The 24,229-nt window shown below is 38.0% G+C and overlaps 1 protein-coding gene across 4 annotated transcripts in view; it reads left to right on the top strand.

Annotated features, from left to right (window-relative positions):
* The window catches only part of wapl (wings apart-like), a 54,987-nt gene extending 32,969 nt beyond the window's left edge, over positions 1–22,018 (top strand). For all 4 annotated transcript variants that reach the window (XM_071658920.1, XM_071658922.1, XM_071658923.1 and 1 more), the window contains exons 7-13: positions 2,914–3,151; positions 5,036–5,151; positions 5,399–5,507; positions 6,031–6,204; positions 8,376–8,464; positions 12,271–12,372; positions 20,569–22,018. In XM_071658920.1, coding sequence (XP_071515021.1) covers positions 2,914–3,151; positions 5,036–5,151; positions 5,399–5,507; positions 6,031–6,204; positions 8,376–8,464; positions 12,271–12,372; positions 20,569–20,712 — 972 coding nt within the window. In that variant the 3' untranslated portion in view covers positions 20,713–22,018. The remainder of the gene's footprint in view (positions 1–2,913; positions 3,152–5,035; positions 5,152–5,398; positions 5,508–6,030; positions 6,205–8,375; positions 8,465–12,270; positions 12,373–20,568) is intronic.
* The last annotated feature ends 2,211 nt before the right edge of the window (positions 22,019–24,229 follow it).

Genomic DNA, 24,229 nt, shown 5'->3' with positions numbered 1-24,229 from the left:
CACCCACATACACATGCATATACATAAACGCCCACACACGCACATATACATGCCTATACATTTCAACGTATACATACGTAAACATATGCAGACATGTACATATATATGCATGTACATATTCATACTTGCTGCTTTCATCCATTCCCGTTACCACCTCACCACACATGAAACAGCACCCACCTCCCCCCATGCGCGCGGGAGTTAGCACTAGGAAAGGACAACAAAGGCCACATTCGTTCACACTCAGTCTCAAGCTGTCTTATGTAATGCACTGAAACCACAGCTCCCTTTCTGCATCCAGGTCCCATAAAAATTTCCATGGTTTACCCCAGATGCTTCACATGCCCTGGTTCAATCCATTGACAGCATGTCGACCCCAGTATACCATGTAGTTCCAATTCACTCTATTCCTTGCATGCATTTCACCCTCCTGTGTGTTCAGGCCCCTATCACTCAAGATCTGTTTCACTCCATCCTTCCACCTCCAATTTGGTCTCTTACTTATCCTCGTTCCCTCCACCTTTGACACGTATATCGTCTTTGTCAATCTTTCCTCACTCATTCTCTCCATGTGACCAAACCATTTCAATACACCCTCTTCTGCTCTCTCAACTACACTCTTTTTATTACCACACATCTCTCTCACCCTTTCATTACTTACTCGATCAAACCACCTCACACCACATATTATCCTCAAACATTTCATTTCCAACACACCACCCTCCTCTGCACAACTTTATCTATAGCCCATGTCTATACACTTGAAATACACGGATAAATTTTTTTTTAGTATTATGCCATTACAGTAAAACAATGCTTTATAACAATCTTATCTTTTGGTGCAATGTTATGTGTTTGGTGTGATAGGTTGGGCAGTAGTGGTGATGGGATGGGAGTCAGTAGTTGCACCTGTTACATTTGCTGTGCACTGCTTATCCTTTACTGAAGAAAAAAGGCAGCAGGAGGGAAGCCATACTATAGGGTGCTCTTGTACTTCTAAGGAGAGTGACCAGAAGCCTGCTAAACAGACTTAGTCTATAGTTGTTGCCATCAGATTCAAGGTCATTTGTATCCTTTTCATAATTTGATTCACAGTATGTTTATGCATCGTTAAGTTTGTCATTATCTAAAGCATTGACCAGATGCTGGGCACATGCATGCAGCATGCTGGACATTATAATGTGATTGAATTAACATGGTAAGAGGGGCATTTGTTGTGAGACGCAGCAAGAGTTCACACACAATTGATGGTTACAGGTTTGATCTAGTGAAGCATTGTTGAATACATCAATATACACTTTACAAGGAGTTTTACAGCCGAATATTAGAATATGGCACAGTGGAGAGCAGGAGTGTGTTAGGGGGATGAGAACATTTTTAGAGGGTCAGCATGTGGCACCTTCCGATGCTGGCTCCTGGGAGATAACCGATACACTTTTGGTACGTGGTATGAAAAGTTGCTAAACATCTCGGTAGAGTTGGATTACAGTAAGAGGGCAGGCTTCAAGGAATTACATGCCAAAATTCCTGGCATCAGCTGAAATGTATTGATTTCAGGTAATTTTTTTTCTTTTGAGTGATGCAACTATCATATAAGGTGCTAATTGGATGAGACTTGTGATCCAGGCTCTTAATCAGACTTTCATGTTGCACACTGTCAAATGGTTTATGGCATTTTAGGTACAAAGAATCTACTCAGCCTTCCCATTTGTTCAAGACAGCTGATTCTCTTGTCGAAATCTTAAAGGTTTCTTACACATGACATCATTTCTGTAAAACCATTTTGTCTCTTACTTAAGACAATTTCTCCTCAAAAGAAATTCATCTGTTTGCTTCCTAATTATCTTTTCCAGGACTTACAGATGACTCTCTTGCCAGGGAGAGTGCTCTGTAGTTTGTTGTCTTTTCGTGGTTTGATGATTGCCTCTTACATTTCCTTGGCACTTTAATTTTTTTTTCCATATACATCTTGAACTACTTTAAGAGGTTTGTCTAGTGTATCTGTACACAATTATAGCACATCTTTTAATGTCTTTCCCAGATATCAGTCCTTTCCAAAACTTCCTCCCCATTACACCTCAATGATGATAGGGTTATAGTGTCTCCTGAAGTAGAAACACATTTGAACTTTTCATTACCTATTCTTATGTTTACACCTCAATGATGGTAGGGTTATAGTGTCTTCTGCTGTAAAAACACATTTGAACTTTTCAATACCTATTCTTATGTTATTACATCATCCTCTAAAACTCTTCCTTCCAAATCCAAAATCTTGATATTGCTGCTGTGAAACTAACTCCTAATAAACTTATAAGATAATTTGGGATTGTCACTGAACTTGTTCTCATTATGCTTTACAAATTATGATATAGTTTAGGATTGTCACTGAACTTGTTCTCAATATGCTTTTCAAAGTTTCTCAGTTCCTCCTTTCTTATCATGCTACATTTGTTTCTTGCTTTCATATACCTCATGAATACTGGCTGAGTAGAGTGCCACTTGTGTGACTCTGCTTGCCCTTCTCTTTGTTTCTGTAGACAGATTTTTGATAACACCTCACTGGAGGTGACAAACAGGTCAGCGTTTGGGCTCGTAGTTTTATGAATTTGCATTATGGAGAAATCAGATTTTTGTTAGCAAGTAAAATAACTTTTGTAAGCATATTCATTCAAAAAATTTGCAGCATACTCATAGACTTTGTAACATGTGTAATGCAAACAAAAATGCTATAGCATACAAATTTTTATATATTTACAAGGTTTTATGTATTTAACTTACAGTGGGACATTAAGCAGTGCCAATGCTTGTTAGAAATGTAGTAACCAAATCAGGTTTTCCTAGCTCATGGGCAATGTTTATTGTGCACATGTTGAATAGTAGTTTAATGTATGGATATTCTGCTTTACCGTCCAGGTCACACACCAGAACACAGCCAACCAGGAGTACCTGTTACAGTTTCAAGATGGTATCTTTCCCGAGAAGCTGATGAGTTTGTATCGTGTATGTCATGTTGAGGTTCCTTTGTATCCTACGTGTGATGGTCAGAATCAGGTGACGGTTAGTGGGATGTCAACGGGCCAGTTGCTGGTTCAAGCTCTGCTTACCACAATCAAGGTCCTCATCAACCTCACTCATAATGCAGGGCAAGAAGGTATGAGTGAACTTAATGTTTATTCAAAAAATGAGAGAAGAATATGTATGTTTAGGCAGTTTGTTTCTATTATATTGTATGATTTTTTAGTCATTGTATATAATGTAAGTAATGCATTTTCTGTATTTTTTTTTATTTTTTCCCCTCAACATTAAATGTATTTTTAATTTTCTGTCATGGATGAGTCATGGGAAACTTAAGAAGTTCAAATTCTTTATTTGAATGTAGTGTAGTAAATAGTTTATTGATTAATGTAAGGGGAATAGCTTAATTCTAAACACATTAAGAATGATTAATGAACTTCTTATGGCCTTGGCCAGGAATTTTTTGTTTTAGTTTTGAAGTAAAGTATGTGTTAATCCATTTGTACTACTGGAGGGAGGACCAAGCACACACAGCCTTCTTATTGACTCACACCTATTTCTAGCTCATGACTATTGCATTAAAATGAAAATCGTCTTTCTCTGGTATATATATGCATTTTAAACTTTTAAGTGCTGGCTGGAGGAGTAAAAGTTGCTCGTGATTTGGATAAAAAAGTTCAAATTTTCTGCTTCCCTTTATGAGATTAGAGAACATGTAATTAGTAAAGAATATATACAAAAACATGAACTAGCATGGTAAGAAAGCCAATGTGTAATGCTAAAGCTAATGTGTAGAGCCCCTAACATGGGGTGCTGTAAGATAACCCACTTGATAATATGTAATTTCCCTGGGAGAGATGTTGGGGATGGAGGGGTTTGTGAGCATTACCCACATTCAATGACACTTCACTACTTATGATTACCGTTTACACATTTTTTTTTATACTTGATCACTGTTCTATGTGTTAGTGAGGTAATGCCAGGAAACAGATGAAGAAAGATAAATCAACTCACATACACATATATAAACATGTACACACATACACATAAATTTTTTCATACATTTCAACATATACATACATGTACATACACAGACATATATACACATGCACACATTCATACTTGCTGCCTTTATCCATCCCTGTCGCCACCCTGCTACACATGAAATGGCACCTCTCCCTCCCCCGCACACGTGCGAGGTCGTGCTAGGAAAAGATAACAAAGGCCACATTTGTTAACTCTCAGTCTCTAGCTATCATGTGTAATGCACCAAAGCCACAGCTTCCCCTGGGAGCTACAGGAGAGCTTATTAACATTTTTACATTTATTCCCCGAGTGGTAACAATTAAGATTTGAAATTTTTCAGTTGGTCTGGAATTCTAATGTTCTTTAGATTGCAAAACCAACTTTAAGAAGCCAGATAGATAGAATTATTCATAAGATGTGTTTAAATCCAATATTTATGTAATATAATACATATTATTTTGTGGAACTTTCTGATGTATAGATGAAGATACCCACATAAGGATCTACAGTACTGAATGTGCTCAAGCAGCTGATAATGATAATGTTGTGACTACCAAGTGTGGCAGAAGTAAATCTGAGACTTCAGGGCCAGCACGCTGCTAGTTCAGTTTGTTTGGTAGTATAAGTCTCATACATTAACTTGTAAAAAGGCAAGATGGATGTTTTAGTATTTATGATTGAAGTAAATTGAGGGTCATTTAAAGTCTTTCCGCTAAAGGGAAAACCCACAAACAGTATCTGTTTTTACAGTACCTAAGCTTAGTTGTCCAAACCAATATCCCTCTTGCCAGTTTACCAGTTTACTTCCTAAACTTCCTTCCGTTAGTGTGTTCCTCGTTTTACCTTCATACTTTTTTCTCAGATGATTGAACCTTTTTAGATATAGCAAGTTTTCTCAGTTTTGAACAACAGTACTCATAGATGGACCAGTGTTTCATACATGTGGATGTTTTGTTGGAGTATGGTATTAACTTGTTTTTCTGTTTGCTAACAGCTTTAGGTAGTAAATTATTGGGACACCAACAAGAAGTATATGACATCACTCTCTACTGTCTCTTGATAATGCCTAGATACTTGGCATCTGATAAAAGATTCGAGTTACTTATCCTGGTAAGTAGATAATCAAGTTTTATGAGTCCCAACAATTGCAATGTGAACATTGATTATAAAAAGACCAGAGAAATTTAACCATGTTTTTTGACTTATTAGACTTGCCAAAGAATGAAGCAAGCTTTTTGTTTGTGTGTACTAAGTAAATTGCCATATATGTAAAGTATGAGAATAGGAGTTAGTTTATATGTATGCAGTTGTGAATAGAATGGTACAATTTTCTTGTCTCAAACGATTTATTTTTCAGGCATGCTGCTTGCTTCTGAATTTGGTGGAACACAGCAAAATAAATCGTAGTTTACTTATGAAAACAAGAGCGCCAGAGTTTTTGAATGATGAGAATGAAATATTTGGAGGTAAGTTAGTTGATTATCCTCAGTGATAGGGTAGAGAGAATGCTATGTATGTATGTCTTTTGTGTCATAGAAGGTGACTAAGAGGGGCTGGATCAGGGGAATGGAAAGCAAACTCTCTTGTGATATCCCTTTCCAAAAGAAAGAACAGTAGAAGGAGGAAAGTGAAGATTAATGCCCGAAGGCTGTTAGCCTGATGCTGCCTTCCTACAGCAGGAAATGCAAGTATCTATAAAAAAATTATATATTTGAGTTTAGAAATAGGTTTTTGCAAATTACACTTCTTTTTGGAAAACTTTGGTGATATAGAATGACCTCTAGGCATTTGTGAAGCCTCCATACAGGGTTGTTTTATTGAATTTTGTGATAAGTTGTTTAAAGTTTATTTTGTTTTGTATGTATTCATTATTTACCTCTGCAGATTGGTATTGATAGTAGCAAAGGCTTAATTCTATTTTTAGTGAACCTGATGTTTTACAGGTATAATGATCTTTTTGACAAATCTGTCATTTACACACATGGACAGGTGAGAGGAAAGGTGCAATGCAGGCTTTAGTAGAGTTGTTTTACCGCTGTGAAGAAAGTGCTCGGCAGCAAGAAGCCCACACCAATGAGATCATTGATCATGACCTAACTGAACAAAGCAAATTGAAAGAAGATGAGAAGAAGGAAGATGAAATAGAGGAAACTGTTGCTAAATGTAAGTGGGATTTTGAGCTTTTGATGTAGTGGCATTTACTCTGAAATGTTCTATCTTAGATTCATTTTACCAAGTTATTCCAATTTCTAGGACATTGTGAAGCTTAAGTCATTGACAGACTTTGAAAAATAAAGAAATTTTTTTTAAAAAGTCAAATTTTTACAATGGTGTGAACCATTAGAAGCAACTTTAAAGAGGCAATCATGATTATAGGGCTTGTTTGTAACCTTTTTGTACACTATTTAGTTCTGCAGAGCATGTTCATCCTCCTTAGTATGCAGACAGCATTTTGGTCATAGTGTGATTCTGTGCTGTTTTATGGAAGTTAGTAATACACTATAATGATATGCTCCTAAGCATATTTCACATTTTTCAACAATTTGCACACCATTGTATGCAAAGTCGTTTGTTGTTTTGTACATAAAATTTGATCAATCATGTAGGTGCATAGGTTTTTTTTTATTGTTTGAACATGCATGTTCACTACACACAGATCTTTTTTGTTATTTTCTTCACTCATCCTCCAGATTCTCTATCCATTTTATCACATCCTGGTTGGCTTTCTCAGTCAAACTACATTTTACACCATACTATCTCAGACACTATAATTTGCCACATGTTCGTGTTCAACGCACCTCATGCTACATATTCTAAGGAAGTTAATTCTAGCATCCTTATCTATCTCAGATATGATTAAACAGCATTGGACACTCAAAACCTAATCCTCGTCAGACATGGTTCTCTTTGCAGCCACTTTGAAGTTTCTCTATGTTAGAAGATGTTTGACACTTTTTCCCACCGGGAACTCCCTTAGTCAGATGGTCATGACAATAGTCTCCAGAACTAGTGAACTTTGAGTGCTGCTTCCTAGCCTTTAGTGCCTGCCCTTAACAGACTTCTAGCAGAGGGCATCTCTAATGTAGAGTTTGCATGGACTCCTGGCTAATGTTCTTTCTGACTACTGCATAATGCTTTTGCCTAATGTTCCTGCAGACTACCATGTAATGTTTCTGCCTAATGTTCCTACCTGTTACTACTACCTAATGCTCCTGCCTAAATGTTTACATAAGTCATATACTTTGAAAGGTAGTAAATGCAGTTGAATTGAGACATTACTAGGGTGCATTCTGAAGTGTTTTGGATGCATGATTTGGAAAGGTTGACTGAGGATATTTGGGTTGGAAGAAAGAGAAAGGGGAAACCAATAAAATGGAAGGATCAAGTAAATGAGGCTTTGGTTTGGGCCTGAACAGTCTTGAGGATAAGAGGCATACATGCATGAGAAAAAATTAATTGGCTTTATGCATTATATGGGAAGCAATATACAGTCAGCTTCATCTTGGCATTGAACCATTCTAACTAAACCATGGATTATTCATTGGTGTTTGTTGTGAATGGTAGGCTCTGATTTCGGTATCTTATGCCAGAGAACCAGAAAGTGCATGTTTGCAAATGAGACATTGTTCATTTATTCATGATGCTACCTCACTGAAAGATGGGGGACAGCAGCAGAGGCATGAATGTAAATTAGAAATTGTGAGTTTCGGGTCTATATTTTTTTGTTGATATAGAAACATTGGGATTGAATAAAGGCAGACAGTATGAATTATGTACATGTGTATATATGTATATGTCTTTGTGTGTATATATATGTATACACATTGAGATGTATAGGTATGTATATTTAAGTGTGTGGACATGTATGTATATACATGTGTATGTGGGTGGGTTGGGACATTCTTTCGTCTGTTTTCTTGCGCTGCCTTGCTAACGCGGGAGACAGCGACAAAGCAAATGAATAGAATATAAAAATAAAAACATTGGGAATGGGGGTCTGGAAATCCTTCCCTCTCATTTTTGATTTTCCAAAAGAAGGAACAGAGAAGGGGGCCAAGTGAGGATAGTCCCTCAAAAGCTCAGTCCTCTGTTCTTAACGCTACCTCGCTGATGTGTGAAATGGCAAATAGTATATAAAAAAAGTGATCAGATAATGTTCGTTTTGCTCAGGTGGGCCATTGTATATAATGTGCAGGGAAAAATTAATTATAAGCTGTAGGTTATCAGATTTGATTGAAACAAATTCTTGAGTTTTTTATTGTTGTTTGTTTCTGATTGTTGTGGTAACAGTTTATGGAAATTGGTTGTTGAAATTCTAAATTGATATTTTTCAGTACTTCAAAAGGCTGGCCATCACATGGAAGACACGCTCATTGCTGCATACACTGCATTGCTCACTGGCTACTGCATAATGGAAGATGAGGTATGTGCCTACCACTTATATTTGAGTTGCTGTACTTTTTTTGTACTTGATTTCTATTTCCTGTGTTAGTGAGGTAGCACCAGGAAATGGAGGAACAAAGACACATCCACTCACATACTCATAATATATACATATACGCCATGCACATACATATATGTACATATATTCACATGTACATTTTCATATTTGCTCGCCTTCATCCATTTCCGGCACCACTCTGGCCTTCAGGAAACAGCATCGCCTTTCACTGTGTCAACAAGGTAACACCTGGAAACATACCAAGAAAGGCCACATCCAATCACATTCATACATGAGCTATCATGTGTAATGCACCGAAACCACTGATCCCTATCCACATCCAGGCCCCATAGACGTTTCCATGGTTTACCCCAGATGTTTCACATGCTCTGGTTCAGTCCATTGACCCCAGCATACCACATCATTCCAGTTTATTCTCTTCATGCCTTTCACCCTTCTGCATGTTCAGGCCCCAATCACTCAAAATCATTTTCATTCCATCCTTCCATCTCCACTTTGGCCTCCCAGTTCTTCTTGTTCCCTCCACTTCATATACATATATGCTCTTTGTCAGCCTTTCCTTACTTATTCTCTCCATATGTCCAAACCATTTCAACACCCTCCTCTGCTGTCTCAACCACTCTTTTTATATTACCATACATCTGTCTTACCCTTTCTTTACTTACTCGATCAAACCACCTCACACCACTTTTCTTTCTTTTTCTTTCAAACTGTTCGCCATTTCCCGCATTAGCGAGGTAGCGTTAAGAACAGAGGACTGGGCCTTTGAGGGAATACCCTCACCTGGCCCAGTTCTCTGTTCCTTCTTTTGGAAAAAAAAAAAAAAACGAGAGGGGAGGATTTCCAGCCCCCCGCTCCCTCCCCTTTTAGTCGCCTTTTACGACACGCAGGGAATACGTGGGAAATATTCTTTGTCCCCTATCCCCAGGGATATTGTATTTAGATAAATACAAGGTGCCCGGGTGGGATTGACGATGATGCATGTTTATATGCACTTGATTCCCCTTGTACTTTTGTACGCAAACTTTTGAAGTAAAGCTGTTTTTTTAGGAAAGATCTTGAATGATCACATGCATTCCTTTCTTACTTTCCAAATGAACAAACCGGGGAAGGAGCCTGATAATGATATTTTACTCCAGAGCTCATTTATCTTTTCTAAGTGCTACCAGACTGATGCAGAAAATAGTGAACACACATGACAAAACCACAGAAAGGTCCATGGATCCTGGTTGTAGATAGGGGGCTCTGGTTTCAGTATATTATACTTTGATGGCTAGAGAATAAGTGGGAGCATCAGTGAAGGGAGCAGATGGAGATTTGGCAACAGGTAAGGAAGAGGTGAAAGGGAGATAAAGTAATAGTTCTAGGGAACCTTGAATATGTTAGATGATAGGATGTTGGGTATTTGAGTTGGGGAGATATGTAAAGTGCTGCTTAACCTAATAACCTTTTTTTTATTCCCATTTACTCTCAAGTTTTACCTTTCATACACTCACCCAAACTCAGACACCAGCTTCTACAGTTTCGCACTTAGATCTGCTACCAGTGCTTAATCATCATCAAACAACTGACTCACTTTCCAGACCCCTAATCCCATACACGGACTGCATATTTGCCACTTGGTCTCCAAGACCCTTGCATTTACCTTGCTCACTACCCTCATTCATTATAAACAAACTTAACAGCCATGGTGACATCACACCCCCCAGCTGTAGACCCACCTTCACCTAAAACCACTCCACCCACTCCACGTACTCACACATATGCTTGACTTGATAAAAACTCATCATTACTTCTAATTGCTTTCCTCTCATGCAATGTATTCATAACACCTTCCAGAAAGCATCTTCATCAACCCTGTGATATGCTTTCTCCATATCCATAAATGCCGCACACAAAGTATTGTTTCACTTAGTATTTTCATGTGGATCCTTCAGAGCAACTACCCCCCTCATCCAACTTCCTCCACCAATCTTGAAACCATGTTGTTCCTTCCTAGTCTAAAGCTCTGTGCTTGACATCATCTTTGGTCACCACTCTTTCACCTTACCAGGTGCACTGAACAAACAAATGTTTGTAATCTAAGCACTTACATTTGTCCCCCATGCTTTTATATACTGGCACTATGCATGCATTCCGCCAATCCACAGGCACCTCACCACAGTCTATACATACTTCGAAAATCCTAATTAACCAATCAACAATACAGGCACTTCCTTTCTTTAGAAATTCAACTGCAGTACCATCCATTACAGCTGCCTTACCACATTTACAAATGAAACTATTCATTTTCACTTTTGTGTTTTGTCTTATCTAAAAAAAAAGTTTCTCTTGATCCTCCCCTTTCATGTGGATATGTTGCTGTGCTCACAAGACAGGATGCAGAGCAAAGAAAAGTAGGTTTTAAAAGTTGAAAAGCATTTTCGTTTGAGTTAGCACTCTGTAAGCAGTTTTTTTCTGGTTGTCCTATCATACCAGGCTGTTTCCTCCCTCTTTGAAAAACCATTTGTGTTACCAATTGCCACTGCTTTTAGGTTGATTCCTGTGATCTGCACATTTTTGAAGCTGTCAGTGAGTGGAACTGAATGGTTTGGTGACATCCCTGGCAGTCTGTTTGGCCAGGGAGAGAGAGAGAGAGAGAGAGAGAGAGAGAGAGAGAGAGAGAGAGAGAGAGAGAGAGAGAGAGAGAACTGAAAACAAGTGAGCTGCCACAACCATTATTGAGTGATTAGGGAAGGTTGAGGAAGGCCAGTGCTTCCTTGCTGGAAATACTTAGAATGGAAGGTCCCAGCCCTGATTTTTACAGACATATACTATAGAATGTCTGTCATACTCAAGGGACACAGTTTTAGAGAGAAGGATTTTCCAATTTTCAACACCTCCACTTCTTCTGATGGTACCTTGCATGTACATTTACAGTTGCCATGTGCATGGTTATAACTCATGGCTGCTAGATGTGTGCTCCAATAAGGGTTCTTCCCATGTGGTGTTTCCTTGGTATCTGACAGTTTTGAAATTGCTGAGGGTTAGTTATTACTGTTAGTGATTTGATATCTGTATGTGACTTATGAATACTTTATGATGTCCAAAATGGGGTGGGAAACATGAGCATGTTTCTCATACATGTCTTCAAGTAGCCCCAGGTATGTGATATGTGTGTTCAACTAAAGTGGTTAATAGTAATTTGCAAATATAGGAATGATAATCAGATATGCAAAAGGAATAGAATATTTTATCCCTGGGGATAGGGGAGAAAAAATACTTACCATGTATTCCCTGCGTGTCATAGAAGGCGACTAAAAGGGGAGGGAGCTGGAGGCTGGAAATCCTCCCCTCCCGTTTTTACTTTTCCAAAAGAAGGAACAGAGAAGGGGGCCAAGTGAGGATATTCCCTCTGAGGCTCAGTCCTGTGTTCTTAACGCTACCTCGCTAATGCAGGAGATGGCGAGTGTGCATTGAAAAAAAAATAAGTGAAATTGTTTATGACGTGTAATGTGTGAATGGTTGAAGAGTGGTGGTAATCAAAGAAAATTGCTAAATAATGAAAAAGTATATTTACAAACTTTTGATTGCTTCGATGAATAGACACTAACAATTTGAGAATGTTGTATATTGTCTGCAATTGATGCTATACATTTGATATAATGTGGAAGGATCACACTACATCTTTATATCCTGTTTAGGCATACATGATTAATGTAATTGTTAAACTAAACTATCTGCATGCACTGACCTTCCAAAGTAAATACTAATATTTATTGTTTCAGTCATGTGAAGCACAAATTCGTGCCATGCTCCCAGAAGCCAACTTTAGTTTGATGGTAACAGTGCTGAAAAAGTTTCTCCGCTTCATGGACTTGACAGCATCTGTAAGTTTTTAGGAAGGCATGTTTTTTATGCTTTAGTAATAGTACCTTTTTACTTTTGAATACTGATGATTATTTTTAGATATTAAAGCAAATCTGCAGTTGATAATTGAATTGTGAAATGTGAAGAATTCTAACTTTTTTTCCTTTGCTGGGTCAGTTTTCCCGCAAGCTGAGAGATCTCTTGATCCTCAGGGGTCAGAATCCTCTAACCCTTATCCTTTTGTTGAGGTTAATAGTCCTTTACCCTTTGTTAATCACGCATTTGATGACAGTGGCCTTGCTTGCTTTGAGTCTGCCCTCCACCAATCAGTAACATCCACCCCATGGGTACATAATTGTCCCACTGGCCAATTGCTGGACACTCTGGCCACCTTATTATTCTTTGATCCTTGTAACTTACAGGATGTTTCCTTTATTAGCCTTCTTTTCATTTGTCTGGCTTTTTCACCCTCCATGGATAAGTATCTTATTTATATAATGCTGAGGATATTTATCTGTATTGTATTTATAAGTTTGTAATATATTTGATATATTTTTATTATTATGCTATTATACTTGATCGCCATTTCCAGCGCTAGCAAGGTAACACCAGGAAGCAGACGAAGAAAGACCCATCCACTCATATACACACACATATATACATAAAAACACATACATGTACATATGCATGCATTGACATCTATCGATCTATATCTCTAACACCCATTCCCGCTGCTAACTCCCATTAAGAGGTGGCCACGGCAGAAGAGTCACCACTCATCCCTGTCCTTACATGCCTCCCTTGCATACACTATTCCAAGCATTCTTCTACTTTTTCTCTCCCTCCAGTATTCCTCCACCCTATTTGCCCATGTCACGCATGGTCTTCCACTCACGCCAACATATATATATTTGAATATACATTTTATTATACTTGATTGCCATTTCCTATGTCAGTGAGATAGTGCCAGGAAACAGACGAAGAAAGACCCATCTACTCATATACACACGTACGCATACACATGCACATACACGTACATATGCATACATACACAGACATATACATGTTTACACAGGTACATATTCATGCTTGCTTTCATCTGTTTCTGGTGCCACCGTGCCTCACAGGAATCAGCACTGCTATCCCGTGCATCAGCAAGGTAGCACCAGGAAAAGACAAAAAAGGCCACTGTCATTCATACTCATTCTTTAGCTGTCATGTGTAATGCATCAAAACCACAGCTTCCTATCCACATTCAGGCTCCACAGACCTTTCCATGGTTTACCCCAGACTTTTCACATGCCATGGTTCAGTCCATTGACAGCATATTGACCATGGTATAGCACATCTTTCCAATTCACTGAATTCCTATTCCTATTTATATATATCCCTAGGGATACAGGAGAAAGAATACTTCCCATGTATTCCCTGTGTGTCATAGAAGGCGACTAAATGTAGGGAGCTGGATGCCCTCCCCTTTTTTATTTCAATTTCTTAAAGAGGTAACAGAAGAAAGGTTGGGAGTGCTCATCCTTCTCAGAGGTTCAGATTGGGGTGTTTGAATGTGTGTGGATGTAACCAAGATGAGAATAAAGGAGAGATAGGTAGTATGTTTGAGGAAAGAAACGTGGATGTTCTGGTACTGAGTGAAACAAAGCTCAAGGGTAAAGGGGAAGAATGGTTTGGAAAGTTGTTGGGAGTAAGATAGTGGTTGGTGAGAGGACAAGAGCTAAGGAAGGAGTAGCACTACTCCTGAAGCAGTTGTGGGAGTGTGTAATAGGGTGTAAGGAAGTAGATTCTAGATTGATGCGGGTAAAATTGCACCTCGTCATGAGAAGAAAGATCTTGAGAGGCAAGTGTTTGGGAGAAGCTTAGCGAGTGCGTCAGCAGTTTTGGTGCGTGAGACCGGGTATTAGTGATGGGTGATTTAAATGTGAAGGTGAGTAGTGTGGCAGTTGAGAGTATAATTGGTGTACATGGGGTATTGAATGCTGTGAATGGGAATGGTGAAGAGCTTGTTGATTTGTGTACTGAAAAGACTGGTGATTGAGAATATCTGATTTAAAAAGAGATATACACATGGAGAGATGGTCAAAGGGCCTTATTAGATTACGTGTTAATTGATAGGTGTGTAAAAGAGAGACTTTTGGTTGTTAATGTGCTGAGAGGGGCAGATGGAAGGATGTCAGATTACTATCTTGTGGAGGCAGAGGTGAAGATTTGTAGAGGTTTTCAAAAAATTTAGAAAATTTCAGGGAGAAGAGTGGTGAGAGTATGAGACCTTGGAAAGGAGACTTGTATGTGAGGAAGTATCAGGAGAGATTAAGTGTAGAATGGCAAAATTTATATGTTGATATGTATATGTGTGTATTGGGATAGGCCATTCTTTGTTTCTTGGCGATACCTCTGATGCGGGACTCAGTGATTATGTATAATGATATACATACATACACATATATCAACATTTGCACTCACATATACATACATACACAGACATATACATATATATACGTGCACATATTCATACTTGCTTGCCTTCAGGAAACAGCATCGCTTCCCCATGCTTCAGCGAGGCAGTGCCAGGAAAACAGACAAAAAGGGCCACATTCGTTTAGACTCAGTCTCTAGCTGTCATGTATTGTACCGAAACCACAGTTCCCTGTCCACACCCTGGCCCCACAGACCTTTCCTTGGTTTACCCCAAATATTTCACATGCTCTGGTTCAGTGGACTTCGTATTAAGAGATTTTTTAATGAATCTATTACATGCATTGTTTCTGTTTTCTGTGAAATAGTACGTACCGTCCCATTGCTCCATTTAAGCTTTTCTCTCATTTCTTCAAAGGATTTTTTAGTTTGTTCTCCCTGTAAGGGGAATCGCAGAGTTAGGGACTAGAATAGTGGTGCCTTAGAGTGTGGGCACTCACTCATACTCTGGTATTGTCGTATCAGGGTTGTAAGTCAGCCAGTTAACTTTTGCCAGTGGTTCTGCCCTGTTGACCTTGACTGATGATAAGATAGACAATTGGCTCTCTTTGTTCGATCATGGGGAAGGGTTTTTTCTAATTCACAGAAACTTTGTTTTTCACAGGGTTAGCAATGATGGGAACTTCTTGCAGATGAAGATCATCCCCTAAGTCAGTGGGACAGTTGGATCATTATAAGCCCCACTCTGGCTGTTCCACACCTTGACCATTGACACACCATGGGCAATGGGAACCAGGCTCCCTGCAGGGTAATACTGAACATTAATCTATAGCAAAGCCAAGCTTTCGTATAAAGGAAAGCAAATATTCATATAGAAGAGCTTGCTTTTCCAGGGCATCTTTTGGTTGAATTTTTTGCTTCATCTGGTGTGTGTTTTGCATAGTTTGTCTCAGTTTCCCTTTAAGTCTGAGTTTTAGCTTTTCAAGACATAATAGGAGTCAAATGGGTTTAGTCCCAGCTGGTATGTACATGTTTGTGAATGCTAGTTAACCTTTGAGATAAGTGGTTCACCTTAGGAGTACTGTTTCCCTTCTAGGGTTTTTGTAGTTTATAAGGTAACCCACGGTACACATACCTAAAGCCTCTGATGCACTTTGTCTTGTTAATCAAGAATTTGTGTTCCCTGAGTCATCACTAGAGGATACAAAGAATAAGTATTAGCCGTCATGTTTTCAGAGTCCTTTTGTCCCATTTAGTATACCTTTGATATACTAGTTGATTTTTTAGTGAAGGCAAACTGAGTGCCTTTCTCCATCCTTAGAGAATTCTACCACCATGCCAGTAAGTATAAGGTAGTATATGATGTGGGATCTCCTTATGGATAGAAACAAAACAAGTTCACTTTGTATCTGATTCATTGTTTGGAAATATAAAAGATGAGTATTTTTTTATTAGTACCATGTTCCAGCTATCCTGCTGATGATATATTTGGGTACAAGAGGAGGGGGTTTCTCACCTGGTATTTGTCCCCAGTTTGGGTCCCATGCAGATGCATGAGGAAGGAGATCCACCCAGAAGGCTATATAGAACAATTATTCTTACATATACTGGGTTCTTTCTGTGAGCATCCACAGATGTGCTTGTTATTTAGCATGTTTTATTAGTCTCATTGGGTATGAATAAGTAAAAGAAATGTTTATACACAAGAATCAGAATAAGAGTATCTTCTTTAGATTAGGCCTTGATAATTTTTGAGAACTCACACTTTGAGGGAAGAAGTTTGCCAATATAATTCATCAGTTTTGGTGATGAAGTAAACATTTTCCCGGCATTATGAATTGTTTTGTTTTAATGTTAAGCTTCTCTTGTGTGTCAAGCCATTACATAGATTTTCAGATCTCCATCCCCTTCATCAGAGTAGTTTAGCGTACCTCAGTCTTCTTCAGCTGAAACCTAATTGTGTGGTATCACCAGCTGTGAAGATTGCATTGAACTCGTTAACTTCCATGTAAAATGCATCTAGCATGGAAGTTGTACTTCTTCCAAGCCTCCCACTGCTCCTGAGGTGTTTGGTGTGTCATAAGAGTTAGATAAAGGCTTTTATCACTGTGAAGGGAAGGGTTAGATTGCACCAATAAGTATGAATTAAAAAGGGTAGAATTCCATCTTTTGAACATCATACACATAATGGAAGATCTTGGATTTAGAATCACTGACCTTTCACATACAGATTATGTAGTATTTCTTTCTCTCTTGTTTCAAGACTTTCATATTCAGTGCCTGATACTTTTAAAACAGATCCAGACTGTTAACGTTGTCACTTGGTAGACATGCAGTTAATCCTCTGTCAGAGGGAAAAGTATTTCCTTCCAAGTCCTCTGTCCACTCATGATACTCTCAAGGTTCTTTCTTGTCTTCCTTTTCAGCAGGAGAAAAGTGTAAGTTTTCCCTCTTGGATTAAGAGAATTCAGCTGAGCCAAGAGTAGTTTTCACCACCCATAGCGGTGTGTGATTCTGATGCTTCATTTCTGGAATTATTATCAGCATTTGTTGATGTTAAAATACCAAGGCTGTTTGAGAAAAGTGGAGCCTCCATTTTCTGTGTTTCGACAGTCCATCTTAGCTGCTCCTTAAAGGGGCCCAGTTATTGGCAAGTTACAATCCTAGATTGGACATTAGTGAGCCTGTTTTCAGCTGCTCTTGAACTTCTCACTCGTGCAGCCTCACTTTAGAAGAGCCTTGGGTTTTGTTAAGCAAATGTTCTCAAAGATTTGTCATTTGATTCTGTCTTGTTTGATGACATCTCAGAAATACCCTAATTAACCAATTCTTCATTTAGAAATAGAGAAAAATTCCTTTTAGGGATACCAGAGTGGTTTTTTGCCTTAGAGAAACTTCCTAGTATCCTTGGAATGATGCAGAGAGCTGAAAAAGCAGTTCATTTTCTAAGAGCTAGACCTTTAGTCCTATACCATGCCCCACATTGGATTTTTTCCTGGACTCTTCAAAGTAATTCTGTATAGAAAGAGAAAGAGATGGTACTCCTTTTGATTACTTGATCTCATCTAGAGCTAACTAGCTGGATGGGGTGAGAGGCAGTTATTTAGTTTGCATAAATCTCCTACTTTTTATGTATCATTTAGGGAAACTGGCAGAGTCTTCATGGATTTTTCCTATTTTCTGACTCCTTTCCTAGTCAAAAGGAGTATTCTTTCATGTTAAACCTTTAGAAAGTCATGAATCTTGCCCACAAATATTTTCTTTTGCATGCAGAGAATCCTTTATCATCGTGTACAACGAAGACAGGAATGGAGAAAGTTGGCTGTCTTCACTCTTAGTGGAAGACCCATTAAAATTCAGTTCATGCTCTTCTGTATCTGGCCTGGATAACCAGACATTCTAGCCCTCTTTCCTTAAGTGAAACAGTCTTTTGTTAATCCTAGCACCCCGCAGCATGGTGCTGGGAAGAGTGAGCAAGTCAAGGAAGCTATTATTTCTTACAGCAGGAAGATGGTACTTCAAAATTATCTCCCATTATCCTAACTCTCTGGCAGGGGTGAGCAATATGTCATTTTTCATTAATTTTAGCTCCCCCAACCATGATGTTGGGAAGAACCAGCAAGTCATTTCTTACAGCAAAGAGTAATGTGTCTTTTTGACCCCCTACTAAGCTCATAGGAGCCTATATTGGATGACCCTATTCAGGCAGGATCCTCTAGTAGATTCCCATCCATATAGCTAGCTAGCTGTTTTAGAATGTGGAGTCGCTTCAGAACTTCAAAGATTTTAGGAAATTGGAGAGATGGTTATTTCTTGTTGTAAAGGGACCTAGGCTGGAGATGGATCACTCAAAAACCCTTCTAAGGAAAATTTGGGACAGTCCTTGATTCTGTATTTTTGAGAATATATGCAGGACATGATAATCAAAGATGTGAAAGAGTGTGCTAGAGAACTGGTTTTTGTCAGTATCCTGTCTCTAATCATAGAAATGACTAAAACAAGAAGAGAACTATTTTAGTTCTCTCAAGTTATTTGTGCATCAGACAAAACAGTTTAAGGTGACTACATTACAACAGTCTGTCATTCCCTAAGTCTAAAGACTTACACAGTTTTTATGGATTTGAAGGATTCTTACAGGCACATTCTTATTTATCTTTAGAATGAGAAAGTTTATGGCTTTCATAGTAGGAAACTATACTTGTCGTTTTGAAAATGCCCTTTGGGTTTTGCTTAGTCTTACGGGTCAATTCAAGTCTGATGACTTCCCTAATCCCATGCTCACCATTATTCTCAGGTGAGGATTGACCCCTGCAATAAGGCTAAAAGCTGTTAACTGAGGTGTATAATTTTTTATAGCATGGGACTATGTTTATAATATCCCCTGTGATATTATTTTTTTGTTTGTAATTGCCCTTAGACTGTTTATAATATCCCCTGTGATATTTTTTTTTTTTTGTTTGTAATTGCCCTTAGACACCATTCTTGAAAGGGTCTTTGTGTTACTCTAGGGCCCCTTCTCCAGAAGCTCCAGTAGCTCTGCAGCTGCATCACTTCCAGTAGTAGGGAAATAATGGACTCCTTAGGAGTGGAAAATTCTTCAGCAATGCTTTTATATATCTTTTGTAATTTATTCACTTTACATTTCCCTAGTACCTTTCTCTGAAACCCCCAGCATCCTTAGGCTGCATTACTTTCAGTAGCAGGGAAAAATTGACTCCTTTGGAGTTGGAAGGTCTTTGATGACACTGTACCATGACAAAAGCGACTTTTCACTTGCGTGCTCAATAGATGTAAGCAAATGAGATCAAAACTTTCAGCACTACCATGACAAAAGCAACTTTTCACTTGCGTGCTCAATAGATGTAAGCAAATGAGATCAAAACTTTCAGCACACCCTTTTCAGCTTGCTCATATGTACTCCTCTTGCCCTATCATTTATTTTTTGTTCATTCAAATCTCTTCATGCTACAGTCTATCTTCAGACATTTAATTTCCAACATGTCCACCCTCTTCTCTTCAATTTTAACTGAAGTCCACAGGTAGTTGAAAGAAATGTTGTTTGTCATACAAGTCAAGTGGTGAGTGTAGTGCCTTATCCCTGCCACCATGGTAAAAGTCACAAGCAGTCTATCTATCTGTCTGTCTTTCTATCTATCTATCTATCTGTATCTCTGATGCCTGTTCCAATTTGAATTCCCTTACAGGCACTAATGCTAACCCTTGACTTCAACTATAAGACATGCCCAAACCATCCTTTCTCCCCTTCCCTTAAACATTTATTTCCCTTGGAGCTGGAACATCCAGGTTCCTAAGAAGAAGGATCCAAGCATGGAATGCTGATCCTCCTTGAGGGTTTAGATTAAAGGCCATTCCTCATCTGTTCATCACAAATGTGGTAAACGGTGAACAAGTGTGAGGTTACACTGAGAGTGAAGTCACCTTTGGCAAGGATCATTCGTTGGGAATATAGTTTCATCAAAGAACGACTTTCTACAAGGAGTCTATCATTTTCCTGCTATTAAAAGTAGAGCAGCTTTGGAATTGCAGAGCACATGGAAATGTTCCTAGGTAACACCATCGCATCCTTGTTCCTGATTGGAGTGCAGCCTTGAAGCTGTAAGAGCACATAAAATGGGTCCTGGGTTTGTATGATTGATTGATTTTTAGGTCTGTAAAATCTAAATTCATTTTGATATAAAGGATTCTATTCTATTTTGTAACAAATAGCATAAACGGGTGTTGATATTTTATTAGATTTTCATGTGGTCTGTTTATGTTTATTTTTTCAGACAAGCCTATTGCGAAGCCTGAAGCCCACAGAACGTGTGGTAAAATATATGGAGAAGTTGGATAGCAACCCTGAAGAAGAGGAGGAGATGGATAGAAAAAAGCAGGAAGCCAAAGAGATGGACTTTGATGCTTTTGGTTTTTAGGGCCTTGAACAAATGCCTATCTCAGTAAAGCTCAACTTATGCTCTTAGCAAGTTTATTTTCATGCACTTATAATTTGAAAATTACCATAAAACTTTACAGAACTGTGAATTACTTGTGGTCTTAAGAATTCTCATTTAAGAAAATTTTCATACTTTTAATGCTTACTGCAAAAATGAAAATTTCTTCTGTTATTTGTTTAATAAAATTTCTTTACTGTGAAAAACAAAATATAACTTGACTGAGAGCAAAGCGCAGCCTTATCTGGTCTCAAATGAGCATTCGCTGGACCATTTCCTTTTCCTCCTGGAATTTGTGTCTGCGGCGCCAAGAGTACAATTTGCATTTTTCTCCCATGCATCTGATGGTAGCTTAGGGTAGGTAGTGCAATACACCGCAGTATCCTTTATTCTCTGCCATTCACTCTTTACTGGCCAACCAAAACCAAAGATGTCGGCACCTGAACTGCCCTCTGAGGCTTGATAATGAAGGTAGGGGCAGAGTATTGTTAGAAAAGATCCTGCGGCAAGGAACGTCAATCCAGGAGCAGGGAGATGTGTAGTAGGTAGTGTTTGTATAGCTGGTAGTGTTACTCTAGTGTGTAGTCTTTTACAGTTTTAAATCTGAAATCCTGAAGAATGATAGAGACTATTTTTTTGCCAAACAGAGTTTTCTGTACATGTCACTTATGCAATGGTGACTTGGTTCCTTATTATGAGAACACACTCAGGAGGTTGGAATCCTGAACTGCTGCCAGCTTACATTTTCAAAGAAGATAGATATATCACGGTGATTATTTTATTATGTTTGCATCACAAAACTATGTTGAAGGAGAACAAAGGGAAAAGTTCTCTGGGAACATCATTGGCAACAGTGTGTCAAGATCATAACTAATAACTTTGTGTGTCCTACGGATAAGGAACCAAGGAATGTATGTTTTTATGAGTGCATCGTTTTTGCTTTATATAAGAAGGATTCTGTACTTCTTTTCATGCACAAGAAAAGTGAACTGTGATGTGGGTGTTTAGAAGTACATAGTCTTTGGGATTATTCTACCAGTGACCTGATTTTTTTAGTGATGGCGTGCATTCATGTGAATAAGGGTAATTTTATTTCTAGTTGTGTGATTGTTGAGTATGCATGCTGTTATCATTGTATCATATACATTTCCACAAACCCATATAATGACCTTGTTTTTCTATTTGCACCTGATGTCTATATTTAACTGGGTTCAAAGTGTGAACCAATAATTCCTTTTATGTAGTAACCTCCCAGAGATCTCAGAATATAATATTTTATGTTATTTCATTTGTGTATTTTTTATATTTTACCCTCTTAGAATTTGATATTTTATAGCCTCCCTCTTTAGCATTATAAACCAGAGAGCTATTGTTGTATTACAGCAAATTGTACCATTTCACATACTTGGAGTAAGGGGATGGAACATGTTTTATAGAGCCTTTATTACTATTTAAGGTATTATTTCAGTCTTGAATCAGATATATTTTTATTATAAGCAAAATTTTCATCTGTAATCAGCTTTGAGAACAGCAGTACCTTACAATATAAGAAAAGATCATTTATTTGTTTGTTGATCTTCATACACTATATCTGACATTGCATGTTATAGCTTTGTTTATGAAAGAAAGTTGCACAAGTTTCTAAAGTATATGTTAAGTGAAGGTCATACAGTTGGCTGTGGGTAATAATCCTACATTTGCAAGTAGGATTCCCTTTAACTTTGTAAAAATTTATATTGGTCAGAGAATCTGTAGACCAAATAGAGCTATATGAGTGTACAGAAAATGCTGTAAAGTTTTAGTAATAAACTTAAACTGATCCCACATTCAACAGTTATGGTCAACAGTAAGTTTTTACAGCTTTTCTCTAAGGAGATAAGTGTGGTAGAAAGATCAGAATATTTGAGTTGTGCATCTTAATTGATGCCGAGCTTATGTTTACCCAAGTTTGGCTGATATCTTGGTCTCAGGAAAAGAAGCACCGATGATTAGTTATTTGTATGGGTTAGGTCAGAAGTATACTAGTTACATTTGGGTACTTAGTGATATTTAGATGTGTGCATCCAGACTTACAGTGATTAGCAGCCTATTCCAAATATGCTGTATAAGATTTGTAGAGATATATGGGTTGGTTATTCTTACAATGTCGACAGATAATCTTCACCTTCCCATCCATTTTCAAAGGCAATGTCACACTTACATTTTAGTATTCTGTTGTTTCCTTTGGCCTTGATTGCCATCTACAGACATCTGGGCATGGAATTTGCAAGGCCCCTGAAGTATTCTATTCTAGTTCCATGTTTTGGGTCTTCAAGGTCTTGATCTTGTGATTGAGGTAAGGCACTGGTGAGGTGTGCCTAGAAAGCTCAAGTGTACCCAGATTTTCTTGCTTCCAGACAATATTTTGGTCTTTCTCCTTAGAAATGTAAGAGCCAACCATCTTAAAGCAGAGGAGGAAGAAATACAGCACCCAGAAGCAAAAGTCTCAAAATGAAGTGGCACATAGGAAGAGCAGAGAGAGAGAGGAAAAAAAAGAAATAATGTATCCTTCCCTCAAGATAGCCTGAGGCACACTGAGGAAGGTTGCTAGTGCTCACACCATGAGAAACGCAGTCACAGCAACAAGGTGTATGATGAATTCACCCTGAGAGCATCATATGCTTGTTCCCACAATAGACTAAAACTCTATATTGCCTTTGAAAATACATGGGGGTGGACGGTATTTTTTGTGGACACTGTATGTTTATTGTTTGCATCAGAATTTTCCAGTAAGCAAGCTTTTGATTTATGGTTTTTATCCTGTTTGAATGAGTATTGGTTTAATTATGTTTGCAATTGAAATAAAAAAGAATGAATTTTTTTTAATACTGTTTGAAGTGGAAAAGATGAAAAATAACATGCTTATCAGATGCTGAGAAAAGTTATTTCCCATATTTTGCTATTGATTAACATATTAAACAGATTATCAGTTCATGAAGAAAGAGAATTGTATGAATGATGTTGACTGTAATAAATACATATGTATGCACATTATTAGTGATCCCAATAGGTAACTATGTCCTGTCATATGTTCTCTCACGTTCATTAAGTTCGCCATTTCCTTTGGCAGTTAGGAAGTTGCTCAATATCCTTTTTTTTTTTTTTTTTAGATTCTGAGTTACAAGTGGAGATGTAGATTTTTCCTGTATTTAGAGTTTACAGCATTATAATTTTGAAGATAGATTTTTTTTATCTTCACTATATTTAGTTTACATTTTTTTTATCTTCACTTTATTCTGAGTTTATAAGGTAGTGAAAATTTGAAGTTGATTCCAAAAACACTTTGCAGCATATGAAATGTCATAAATGTTAGAATTAATCAAAATTAAAGAATTTTTTAGTGTGCTTTTAATTAGCTATGAAATGTCCCATAAGGATGCATGAAAACTGATGTCATTTGTACAGAAATGTTTATGGCCAGTGGTTTCTAGTTTATTTGTCATAGAGGATTTAGTTGTAC

This window comes from Panulirus ornatus, chromosome 67, assembly GCF_036320965.1.
Source record: "Panulirus ornatus isolate Po-2019 chromosome 67, ASM3632096v1, whole genome shotgun sequence".
In the NCBI taxonomy this organism is placed as follows: domain Eukaryota; kingdom Metazoa; phylum Arthropoda; class Malacostraca; order Decapoda; family Palinuridae; genus Panulirus; species Panulirus ornatus.
This window is presented reverse-complemented; position numbering and strand designations above follow the sequence as displayed.